This window comes from Paralichthys olivaceus, chromosome 13 (genome assembly GCF_024713975.1).
Source record: "Paralichthys olivaceus isolate ysfri-2021 chromosome 13, ASM2471397v2, whole genome shotgun sequence".
Classification (NCBI taxonomy): Eukaryota; Metazoa; Chordata; class Actinopteri; order Pleuronectiformes; family Paralichthyidae; genus Paralichthys; species Paralichthys olivaceus.
This window is the reverse complement of record NC_091105.1, coordinates 11,807,801-11,820,329: the sequence shown is the minus strand read 5'-3', so window position 1 is coordinate 11,820,329 and position 12,529 is coordinate 11,807,801. Positions and strand designations below refer to the sequence as shown.

Sequence of the window (12,529 nt, the reverse complement as noted above, 5' to 3'; positions counted from 1 at the left end):
AAAGTTGGAGGGCATCAGAGATAATGTAAACATTGTGTATGTCTTACAAGCTGCACATCAGAGGTCTAAACACATTATTTTCATAGAGGTTTCAAAGCATAATCATTCCTGGTAGCTGCACCTAAATTTCAGATTGAGTAAGTCAGGGCCAGCCAAGTAAGATGGCAAAACTTGTAGATGAATTCAAAATTTATGAAGATAATATTTCAGTCCCCATCAGGTTGGGGATGTTAAACTCTACTCAATCCACCTCGCCCTCTTCTCCCCTCTCCCCCCGCTTGTCTGCTTATTTTTACAGCCTGCCGTCCAGGAATCCATCAGTCTTTTCATGGCCTACGTTCACACTAGTGTCAACCAGGCAAGTGAAAAATACCAGCGCAATGAGAAGAGGTACAATTACACCACCCCCAAGAGTTTTCTCCAGCAAATCACCCTGTACAGAAACCTTCTGGAGAAGAGCCGTGCTCAGCTCCAGCACAAGATGAACCGGCTTGACAGCGGCCTTCAAAAACTCCAAACCACTGCTGCTCAGGTACATGTCTTTATTGTATACTGTTGTGGGATAATATCAGGGTTTACGGTGCAAGGTAGGATAATTAGAAATAGTACTCCTCTCTTATTTAATCAGTTTTTCCCTGACATTAAGCAAATCACCCACTGAAGTACATATAAGGATTTGTTCCTGTTTTAGGTTGAGGATCTTCAAGCAAAACTGGCGTCACAAGAAGCCGAATTGACCTTAAAGAACCAGAATATTGAAGCTCTAATTACAAAGATCGGACTGCAAACTGAGAGGGTTAGAAACAAAAGAGAGGCTGCAGATGTCGAGGCACAGAAGGTGAGATATCATGTCTCATGGTGGCTTTCATACTCTTTTCAGCATTGTTCTCTATTACTACATAATATGTTGATGATTTACCTCAAAATGTTTGCTTTTGAACAGGTTGCTGTAATCCAAGCAGAAGTATCAGTCAAACAGAAAGATTGTGAAAACGACCTCGCCAAAGCAGAGCCGTCACTGACGGCAGCCACAGCAGCACTGGACACCCTCAACAAGGTGCGTCATTTTATCAGACTGCACAAAATTCCTTCAAATGCTCAGTTAATCTAATGATTACGCAATGTTTATTATTGTTTTTTAGATGAATATCACTGAGCTGAAGGCCTTTCCAAACCCTTCAGGGGCAGTGATCAATGTGGCAGCAGCTGTGATGGTGCTGCTGGCCCCCCGCGGTCGAGTGCCTAAGGATCGGAGCTGGAAGGCGGCGCGGGCCTTCATGGGCAAGGTTAAGCTGTCACCGTGTCAATCACATCTGCCTGATTAATGCCAAACTAATTTGTGCGTGGGCCTTGACCCTGGCCCTGCCCAGCATCTCAGCAATGCTCACATTACAGCTGGATGGCTCTATGAATATGCTCACTCACTAGCAGAGCCAGCGTGTTAACCGTTTCTCACCCTCTGAGTGACTGTTAATACAAGTTTCAACATATAATGGTGTATTTAAAAAAAAAAAAGAGCTTTATTACTACTTTATTTAGTATGAATTTTTTTTTTAATTTCTAAAAGTGTACTTTGGCATAAAATATATATTAAATGTTTGAATTTGTTAAAAATACATGTACATCTGATACCTGCTTCTTATATACATTATTGACAAAAATGGCAGCATGAGATAAAAAACATATTTTTACTGTGGCCCTTAATGGCTCGTTGATAGGCATATAGTTTACATACGGATTCAAAATAATTATACATATAACATATATTATATAAATACATTCACATAGTGTTACCAGTATGCTCAATCTGTGAGTGTATTGCTGCAGATTCTTAAGTCTTTTTTGTAGAACATGGCATGAAATCATATCAAGTTGTTGAGATTTTAACCCCTGTCTTATTTAGTAAGGGATTTTTTGTGACAGTATCTCATGTAAAGTAAATAAATATCAGCACAAATTTCCAGTGTTTATATTAATGTATCCCGTGCATTTGTGTTTTTGTCTGTCAGGTGGATGATTTCCTACAGGCCTTAGTGTCATATGACAAGGAGCACATCCCTGAGTCCTGTTTGACTGTGGTGAAACAAGAGTATCTGAGAAAACCTGAATTTAACCCTGATCTAGTTCGGACCAAATCCACAGCTGCAGCTGGTCTCTGTGCCTGGACTATTAACATTGTCAAATACTATGAGGTCAGACAACATCTTCAGACCAGTTGTTACTATCTCTCGGATGCATTTTCTGCAAAAAGTTTGGTTCTTGTTTCTCATTTTTCCTCCTTTTTTGCAGATTTATTGCGAGGTCATTCCAAAGAGACATGCATTATCACAAGCTAATGCAGAGCTAGAAACAGCAACAACCAAACTGTTGTCGGTTCAAAAGAAACTGGCGGTGAGTGAATTCTTATTATTATACTTTAGCCACTTTTTTCAATTTTAGGTGTATCATTTCCATGGCCTCATTTTGCTTTGTTCCTCCAGGATCTTGATGCCAACGTCCAGAGCCTAACAGCACAGTTTGAAAGGGCTACAGCTGAGAAAATCAGTTGTCAGGAGGAGGTGGCGCGCACCAACCAGACCATAGAGCTCGCCAATCGACTAGTCAAGGGCTTAGAGGTAAACAAGGAGAAATAGAGGATGTTCGGTGGGGTCACTGGGGCTGACCTGGCATAAAGTAAACCGTTAATTTACCGGAGGCATGCATGGAGAGGTGCTGGTAAATCGAACTGCATCAATAATCTGGACTAGAAGTTGTTATGTCTTGGCAGGATGAGCTGACAGTTGTATGAGTAGATCAGGCAATGGGAGATTTTACAGCCTGGCCCAGCAGCATACTGGGGACTTGTGAGACAGGTAGAGAGGGCTGGACCACAGACAACGCATGGCTGAACTGGGCAACTGGCTCACTGAACGCTTTCCAAATGGAGAAAGGAAGAGAGATGGCAAGAACGCTACACTAACACCGCTCTCTGTCAGTGTGTGTCTGTGTGCGTACATGTCCTTGCACAAGCTCTAGTTTATCTTTGGTGTGACAATAATTCATTCTCCAAAAATGTTTTAACAAATTGTTATGGAATATAAATGTACGGAATATATAAATGTGCAATGCTGCACATTTTAATGATTTGTTGAAAATGATATTTAAGACTTTTGCGTCTCTGTGCCTGACTTTTTCCAGGCTGCAGCATCTATTATATTTATGGATGCTAATATGAAATAAAAGATGGCCATTTCAGTGGCTATTCTGCAAGTTCGACTTTCTTATTCTGCAAAATAAATGTGGTTTGCATGGAACAGCTTGGCTTTTAAGCATATCAAGATAAATGTTTTGTCTTTATGGCATTGACCTGGAAGCAATAGTGTTCAGACTAATAAATCAGGCCGTCTATATTTAATCATTAACTTACCTCAAAGCCTCAACAGCTGTTGGAAATTAACAGTGTCTCACCCCGGACTGAGTGATATTACAGGCAATCCATAATACATTAGAGTAAAATTATAGTGATTTTTAACTGTCTGAGAATTTATTATGTGACATATTCTACATCCACAGCCCCTTGTAAGAAAATGCCATGTGTGATTTATTGTTGTTGGGCTGTCACAGTCTTGGTATTGAAGGTTTAAATGAATGCTAAATTGATGCTGAGTGAGTCAAACTTCCAAAGCTATTCTAAGTGGATTGCAGCTGTATGCAGGTTGCCCAGCTTGTAAATTTCCCTGCATTGTAGATTCTGCTTTATTCCTTTCGTTTTAAGTGTTTTCATATGAATACCCTTTATTTTTTAAATGATACTGACGGCTGTTCTTTGTGTGTTGCAGTCAGAGAGGGAGCGATGGTCCCAAGCAATTGTTCAGTATGAAAAGCAACAGAAAACCCTGTGTGGTGATGTCCTGCTCACTTCAGCATTCGTGTCTTACATGGGATATTTTACCAGGCAGTATCGTGTGGAGCTTCTGAACAATTCATGGATCCCTTTCCTTCAGTCTCAAAAGGTAATGCCAGTATTTTTTAAACAGTTTTAGACTTATAATTGGGTTTAGAGTCAAATGTTTCTCTTTACAAACATCCACTGTGAAGTCTGTGAGCTGAAGCTCATCTGTCTCAGTTGTGCCTCAGGAGTGACATCACTCCCTTGTTTCTGTTCCAGGTCTCCGCACCCCTGACAGACGGCCTGGATCCCATCCTCATGCTTACAGATGATGCCACCGTGGCTGCCTGGCAAAACCAGGGCCTGCCAAACGATCGGATGTCCACCGAGAACGCTGCCATCCTGACCACCAGTGAGCGTTGGCCACTCATCATTGACCCACAGCAGCAGGGCATCAAGTGGATCAGAAAGCGGCTAGGGTCAGAGCTGAGGGTGGTGCAGCTAGGACAGAAGGGGTGAGAAGCAGCTATCTGTCTATTTGCAACCCCATTCTCTTATTTTAATATGCCAGGGAGTGCTAATATACCATAAATTCATTTTTATTTTGTTTCTTTGCAGATATATAGATGTGATAGAACAAGCCCTGACTTGTGGTGAAACAGTTCTGATAGAGAATCTACCAGAAAAGGTAGATCCCATCCTGGAGCCGCTGCTGGGCAGAAACACGATCAAAAGAGGAAGGTTAGTAGAAGATCTGCAACATTACATTAACATTATTGTTCTAAGATAAAAAACAAAAAATACATATAAGAAGCATCAAACCAGCTCATTTACCAAGAGTAAATACTTTGTTTTTCTGTTGCTCAACAAAAACAATTTGAATCAATGTTGCAGTGGTCTTTATATCCCTGTTGATACACAAGTCGATATGTCCACAGCCCATCACAAAGTGTCTGTGGTGTGAGACAATAGGAGCAGATTTGCCAGATGGTTGAATCTCAGTGAGCGCTGAAACACCAGTAAGACATGACTGAATGCATTATTATTGCCCACTCTTTAGATTATAAATGAATTTGCGGCACGTGCTCTGAATCCCTGTGGCCAGCATATTGATTGGCCCATCAAGACGGGTGATAGATGTATATTTGTGTGTTCATATTCTTTAGGTGTGATGAATATTGAACAGCTGGGCCTCAGTGTAAAAAGCCGAATTGAGGACAGTCATGGTTATGTATAAGGACTCCTGTCTGCCACAGAAAGCTGGCATGTAACACACTTAATTCACGGGTCCTCCATCATTATGGCAAACTCAATTCAGCTTCAATAATTTCACAACCCTGAGAGGTGATCCGTTGCCGTTTGTCTGCATTTATTTATCTGGAAACAGAATAATAAAATGACTGAATCAGCTTTATACTCGGTAACATGACTCATTGCCTGTGGATTATCCTTAAATCATAACTTGATGTCATTTGTCAAGTAGTGGGGACACATTTAGGAATTTTTTGTCATTTAATTAGAAATAAGGCTTCACCACTAACGCTACTTGATTTCAAATCTTTATCCGTAAGTCACACATTACGTCCATAATGAGAACTTGATTTTTAAACAAAACTGCTGCTGCCCACTCAAATCCCCATTCTTTTTTCAGTTCACACTTAACCCTAAACACACAAAAAAATTCTAAACCGGATAATTTACAGAAAGTAATTGTTAATACTCAATATTGACATTCTGTCTTCCTCACCCTGATCTCTGTATGACATGCATATCGAGCCTCTTGGTGCATGAGCTTCTTCTGAAGTCCTGTCCGTCCAGACGTAACAATTCATCACGGTAAATCTGATTATAAGTTTATCCCTTGTAGATGACCCACACACTTGTTTCTGTCGATGATTAATACAACCTGCTGGGGCAGCCATGATGGATCTGGTAGGGCTCCACAGCTGAAGTTCATTAATAATTGGAATGTTGTAGAGTGTGAAGTAATGAATACTAATTATTCCTTTCATGGCTGACGGAAGACTACAAGCCAATCCATCAGCAAGGACTTTAATTTGGTGGAGTAATGGTTCTATCAATAGTACATTAATTCTGGCTTGTGAAGATATAGAGTTGAACCAGACCCAGGCCATGAGGAACCTGTGCTGTAAAATTGGGGCCTTGCCTGACATCTAAGGGGTAATTAGAGAAAAATGAAAAGCCACCAAGTTCGTCAAGCCAGTGCTAATTTAATTGAAATGCAGGAACAGATAAAAATTGGCTCCTGCTCTGGCAATCTGTCATATTTATTCAAGATTATTTGTCAACAGTTAAGAGTGAAGTTCTGTCGCCTGTCGGAAGTTGGGGCGCACGAGTGTGAGGTCAACGAGCTCTGATGGACAGGTTTCAGGTTAGAGAGGGAGCGCACTGCCACAGTTCAAATGTTTATCGGCATCATGGTTATCATCATCATCGACATGGTTGTCATTAACACCGTTATTATCTGATTTGATAAATCAGCTGTTCTGTCCTTTTACTGGTGATATTTCTGATCACCCCTCACTTTGAAAGTTGAAATGCATTAATAACTGGAAAACCAAAAGAAACTGAATCAGATTTAACTTTGTTGTCATATTTGCAGATTTTCTTTGTATTATTTTCCATAATTAATGTTTTTGGTAAGTTTGCTTGTAATTACTTATTCGATGCTGGTTGTCAGGACTTCGATACCCCTGATCTCTACTGTGCAGATTTTGGCTCAAAATGGCAAAGATGGCAGCATTTGTATTTGGGATGTTTTAGCTTTATTTCTAGATAGTGTGAGGAAGTGGAGGCACTTCGTCCATTCTATGTTCCAAAAAACGAAAGGTCACTGTTTTTATTAGAGATAACAGACTTTCTCTACTGTATCAGCCTCACTACAAAATGTGGTTATGTACTTTTTGTCCATAACATTTATCATCAGTGACCTTTAGGAATATAACAAGATGGCGGTTATGTCAATATTTAGCTAATTTAAGAAACATGTACTTTTCTGTTTTCCAGGTACATTCAAATTGGGGGAAAGTTGTGTGAATACAACAATAACTTCCAGCTCATACTGCACACCAAGTTGGCCAATCCGCATTTTCCACCTGAGCTCCAAGCCCAGACCACCCTCATTAACTTCACAGTGACCCCTGTGGGCCTGGAGGAACAGCTGCTGGGACAGGTAGTGTCCCAGGAAAGGCCCGACCTGGAGGCCCTAAAGGTGACCCCCTTAAGCATCTCATGAAAGATTCCTACCATTTTCATTTTTCTGTATTTTAAATGCACAATCACAGTCTGTAATATAGAATAGTAAAATCTCAATTATTCTGTGTATGTTACCCAAGATGGAGCTGACCACACAACAGAACCACTTCAAGATTGAGCTGAAGAGGTTGGAGGACGACCTGTTGAGTCGCCTCTCTGCGGCCTGTGGTAATTTCCTGGGCGATATTTCTCTCGTGGAGCAACTTGAGAACACCAAGACCACAGCCGCTCACATTCAGTACAAGGTGACGCTTTTACACTAACAGGGTCCTTGCAGTTGTCGGACAGTAGTTTAGTTTTTTTTGTCACTCAAGTGTTTTTGAATGTCATGCAACAGCAAGCGCCTCATTTTATTGCATTAGCTACAAATGATATGTAGTTAGGAATATGTGTAATGAGAGGGTTTTGGAGCGTGACTGAGAGCCTAATAGCTCATTTTGTGCAATTGGCACACGCAGGTGGTGGAGGCCAGAGAGAACGAGACAAAGATCAACGAGGCTCGAGAACTATACCGCCCAGCAGCTGAGAGAGCGTCACTCCTCTTCTTCATCATCAGTGACCTCAGCAAGATTAACCCCATGTACCAGTATTCTCTCAAGGTGAAACCTTTGGGCTTGAAATGCTCTCAGGGAGCAAACACTACAGTTCTCAATATGCTTGACCAGTGTTATTAAATCTGTGCTGTTTGTTCTTCTTGTTTCTTTGGATGAGTAAAGCTGCTTCTTACATTGGAGTTTTTCCTGCCAGTCCCCTATAGTAAAAACCTGAATATCCAGATGAGCCCATGTAAGAAAAGAGCAGGATATTGTCCGCAAGATTCACAGCTAGCAAGGGTTGATGACTTTTCTAACACGACGGAAACAAAACTGAAAAAACAGATAAGAATACAGATATATATATATAAAAGAGGAGCCACACACGTTGAGGGTGCAGAAGACGCTGTCCACTTGGAAGAGATTTTGGTGATATGTGCCAACAGCACGTTTGATGTGCTGTAAACATAAACACTCAAAGAATCTCCTGCTGCCTTCTTTATATGTGAAAGGCAAACTCCGGAAAATGTCCAGACCCCATTTTTCCAGACTTCATGTCAGAAAATGGCTTGAGATTTTACTTATCAGAAAAAATCAGCTTAAATGTGTTTCTTTGCCCCAAAACATCAGTATTTGTTATGTGTTTACTCCTCAGCCGAGTGCAGAGCTTGGGTTCACGGCTTTATGTTTGCGTGATACTCCTTGTGAAAGCACTGATCCTCCCTTTTGTTGTGTTTCAGACCTTTAACTCGGTGTTTAACAAAGCGATGGAGCGTGCAGAATGGGACGAGGATGTGAGGACCAGAGTGCACACCCTCACAGAGGCCATCACCTATTATGTATTCCTGTACACCTGCCAGGGCCTGTTTGAGAGAGACAAGTTAACCTTCTTGTCACACACCGCCTTCCAGGTGAGGGACTCAGGGCCGCCCTGAAAGGTGGGGCCTCCTGTCATCCTCATCAATCAAAGCACTTTTCTGCCCCCACATTAACTTCAATTAAAAGAAGTCAGGAGGGCCATACGCTGCCATTGATTACCTCTCACACATTCCATCCATGGCTGCGGTTCAGACAGTTGGTTCTGACAAGGGGGTTGGTTCCGATGGCATAATGCAATTATCTGTCATTGCGGCAACTGTTTTTCGCCTTAGAAGTGGTGCTCTGACGTCTGTCCTTCATGTGGCTTTTTCACATTCACAGGTACTTTTTCAGCCTGTACGAGTTTACCCGATCCCCTTGTCAGTTTTCTTGTCATCTTCAGTTGTTGTGGAAATGATTGAACGGAGATCAATGCTACATTGATCAACACAAACTGCTCTCTGTTTTTTTATCAGATTCTACTCAAACAGGACCTGATTGATGCTGAGGAATTTGACTTCCTTCTGCGTTTTCCTGTGGAAGCGAGCAAACATAGTCCCGTGTCCTTCCTCTCTCCACATAGCTGGGGAGCCATCAAGGTACAGTACAGACTAACATATCACCGTATATAGCATTTCACACTGTCGAGAGAGGTCTTACAGTGTTTGTTCTTTGAGTTCAGACAATATCTACGATGGAGAACTTCAGTGGACTGAACAGAGACATGGAGAGTTCACCAAAGCGCTGGAGGAAGGTTGTAGAATCCAGTTGTCCTGAAAAGGAAAGACTTCCCCAGGACTGGAAGAACAAGAGCTTCTTGCAGAAGCTCATTATCCTCAGAGCGCTTCGCCCTGACAGGATGACCTATACTCTGAGGTGAGTAAATGACCGCGTTGCATTTGTAAGTGTTGAACAGTTCATCTATCTGATATAAGAAAAAACATTTACTGACAGGAACTTTGTGGAGGAGAACATGGGAACAAAATACGTGGATGCTGCCCGAGTGGAATTTGAAAAGTTGTTTGAGGAAAGTGGCCCTTCCACCCCTGTGTTCTTTATCCTCTCACCTGGAGTGGATCCACTGAAAGATGTGGAGAAACTAGGTACCATGCTTGTTGCTTGATATTTACACATCCTGATCACTTGGCTGGGTACATTTTCACAATTTTCTTTCTTTGCAGGTTTGAAGCTGGGGTTTTCCATCGACCAGGGCACTTTGCACAATGTGTCTCTGGGACAGGGGCAGGAAGAGGTGGCGGAGCGGGCTCTGAGGAACGCTTCTAAACTGGGCCACTGGGTCATTCTGCAGGTAGGGAGTTTTCATATTTAGTGACTAGATTACTGAGGTGACATCGGGCTAATCTTCAAGCCAGCTGGTACTAATGCATATAATCATATTATCTCACCCCCTGAGCAAATGAAATAAACTCAATTTGGTTCAATAAAACTCATAATTGGGTACATTAGCTCCATTAAAGTCTGCAGCCAAGTCACTTCGTACTTACTCAGAACACAGGGAGATTTTCATAATGAATCTTCCTCATAGGAAAAAAATATAACTTTAAACCAAAAGTAACTATATTTACGTATAATATAATATCCCTGATCTCCACCCAGGAGGTTATGTATTCATCAGTGTCTATTGGTTAGTTAGCAGGATTACGCAAAAACGACTGGATGTACTACCACGAATGAGGTATTCGCCAGGAAAGAACCCATTTATTTCTGGTGCGGATCCCGATCATGGGGTGCATCCAGGATTTGTCAGAGAATAATTCATGGATCTTGATGAAAAGAAATCAGGAACGTTTTGGGGACTGATATTTAGAAGTGTGAGCAATTTGGTGTAGATCCCCAAAAAAATCTATATCTAGTGCTCCTCTACTTTTCTTAACGTTTTTGAATTTCTGTTTTCCAGAACGTACACCTCGTGGCTTGCTGGCTGCCCTCTCTAGATTCTCTTCTGGAGACAGCAGCAGTCGACAGTCACCCCAACTACAGAGTTTTCATCACCGGGGAACCAGCGTCAAGTCCTGAGAAGCACGTGATCCCTAGAGGAATACTGGAGAACTCCATCAAAATCACCAATGAGCCACCCACCGGCATGAACGCCAGTCTGCACGCGGCCCTAAACAACTTCAGTCAAGTGCGTTGAAAATTTTAAATAATGTCTTAAAAACTGTAACATTCAATTGCATTCAGTGTAATGTTTCTCTCTTTCTCTTTCCAGGACACTTTGGATCTGTGTTCCAGGGAACAGGAGTTCAACTCAATGTTTTTCTCCCTCTGCTTTTTTCACGCTTGTGTCACAGAGCGCCGTAAATTTGGTTCCCAAGGGTGGAACCATAACTACCCAATCAGCACAGGAGACCTCACCATCTCAGCAAACATCTTGTACAACTACTTAGAAGCCAACAGCAAAGTATTTTTTGCCAATATTTTTCAATATTTTATTCACATTCACAAAAGTTTAAGTTTTTTTCTTTTCCCACTTTCTTACCCCCTGTAAATGTATTTTAATAATGGTGCTGGCGGTAGCATTATTGGCAGAGATGCTAAATTACAGTACAGTGTCTCATTATTTATTGAAATCTTTTGTTCAACTGTTATTTGTGAAGAAAAAGTTCATTCCTTATCTTTTTTTTCCCCTTGTCTTACAACACAACCTATAATTTAGCTTTATTTCATGAAGACAAAAAATCCATTCGGAGGGTGCTGCACCCCTCACAGCTCCTAATGCATTTCTCTTACAACTCCTATTACTCTGGTCACAACCAATTATGTCTCAGAGGTATTCTGCCCTCCAAAAACGAATGTCCTTCATTATGTTAACCAAACAGTAACCTGTATGTGCGTATACAGAGAATTCATTAGGAGGGCAATGAAGCGTTATCCTAAATGTAATTACATGCAGCCAATGTGACAGTTCACAACGCTACATAAGTGATCACTGCAATTAGAGCTGATGAAGGAAGCAATTTGCAAAACAATACAGGTACAAATGATTGTGAACCTCCAGCTTTTGTAATTTGTTATGAATCACAGATTCTTTTCTTCCTCCTTCACCCTCACGGATCATAATCTCCCACTGAGGAAAAGACACTTCTGTCATACCTCAGATCAGTTTGTGTAAAGAAACATAATTTTGTTACATTCCCCAGTTATCTTTATTTAAAGAGCTCATTTGATGTAAGAGATCATATAGTTACTGCTTGAAGTTTCAAAGAAGTGGAATAATGCAGAACAAATTGATATGACAAAGGTTTGTCCTTAGTCTTAAAAATTAGAGATGCTCCTAATTATTTAAACTCTATTATTATTATTATTATTATTCTAATTTTAATTTTATATTTGGCTCCAAACTATTACAGTCCATGCAGGTGCCGTGGGAGGACTTGTGTTTCCTGTTTGGAGAGATCATGTATGGAGGACACATCACCGACGACTGGGACAGAAGACTGTGTAAAACCTACCTGAAAGAATTCATGCATCCCAAAATGGTGAGTTGGTTTTCATGTTGTAGTCCACGAAAAATCTATTTTGGTTTTAACAAATCGAATGCACTATTAATTCAAACCAGTTTCACTTTATTATTTTCAACATTTAAAAAAAATGTTGATTTTATTCAACTCATTAATTTTTGATACAGACTTAATGTAGGATCGTGTTCAGTTTTGTGGTGAAGAAAATGTGCAGGTTTAAGTTTCTCTGTGGTGTTGTCAAGGTAAATGGTGCCCTCTTGAGATGTAAACCTAAACTGCAGTGTTGCACTTCAAGTCTTTGCTGTTGCTCTTGTTTCTGCCCTCATGACAAACGACTGTAACAGGCAGTAATAGAGGATTATTGGGTACTTTTACTTTGTAGGAGCTTCAACTGTAGCTGATGGAATTCAAACACACTGGATAAACTATTTACGAGGGCTGTTTAAGTTTAAATTTCACCATGTCAATTGTGGCTATGAGTAATATTTTAAATATTAAAATGTGCTTTCTCG

The 12,529-nt window shown here is 40.9% G+C and overlaps 1 protein-coding gene across 4 annotated transcripts in view; it reads left to right on the top strand.

The window, feature by feature from the left end:
• The window catches only part of si:dkey-233k19.3 (dynein axonemal heavy chain 11), a 58,964-nt gene that overhangs the window by 22,520 nt on the left and 23,915 nt on the right, over positions 1–12,529 (top strand). For 2 of the 4 annotated variants that reach the window (XM_069536979.1, XM_069536978.1), the window contains exons 56-76: positions 299–532; positions 692–838; positions 944–1,057; positions 1,143–1,286; positions 2,010–2,192; positions 2,290–2,391; positions 2,481–2,615; positions 3,819–3,992; positions 4,148–4,383; positions 4,487–4,609; positions 6,896–7,100; positions 7,225–7,389; positions 7,603–7,743; positions 8,418–8,588; positions 9,012–9,134; positions 9,218–9,411; positions 9,490–9,638; positions 9,717–9,844; positions 10,454–10,681; positions 10,766–10,957; positions 11,907–12,035. In XM_069536979.1, the coding sequence (XP_069393080.1) occupies positions 299–532; positions 692–838; positions 944–1,057; positions 1,143–1,286; positions 2,010–2,192; positions 2,290–2,391; positions 2,481–2,615; positions 3,819–3,992; positions 4,148–4,383; positions 4,487–4,609; positions 6,896–7,100; positions 7,225–7,389; positions 7,603–7,743; positions 8,418–8,588; positions 9,012–9,134; positions 9,218–9,411; positions 9,490–9,638; positions 9,717–9,844; positions 10,454–10,681; positions 10,766–10,957; positions 11,907–12,035 (3,417 nt within the window). Of the gene's footprint in view, positions 1–298; positions 533–691; positions 839–943; positions 1,058–1,142; positions 1,287–2,009; positions 2,193–2,289; positions 2,392–2,480; positions 2,616–3,818; positions 3,993–4,147; positions 4,384–4,486; positions 4,610–5,900; positions 6,050–6,180; positions 6,261–6,895; positions 7,101–7,224; positions 7,390–7,602; positions 7,744–8,417; positions 8,589–9,011; positions 9,135–9,217; positions 9,412–9,489; positions 9,639–9,716; positions 9,845–10,453; positions 10,682–10,765; positions 10,958–11,906; positions 12,036–12,529 lie in introns of those variants that run through there. The other 2 variants (XM_069536981.1, XM_069536980.1) reach the window with 2 other exon arrangements.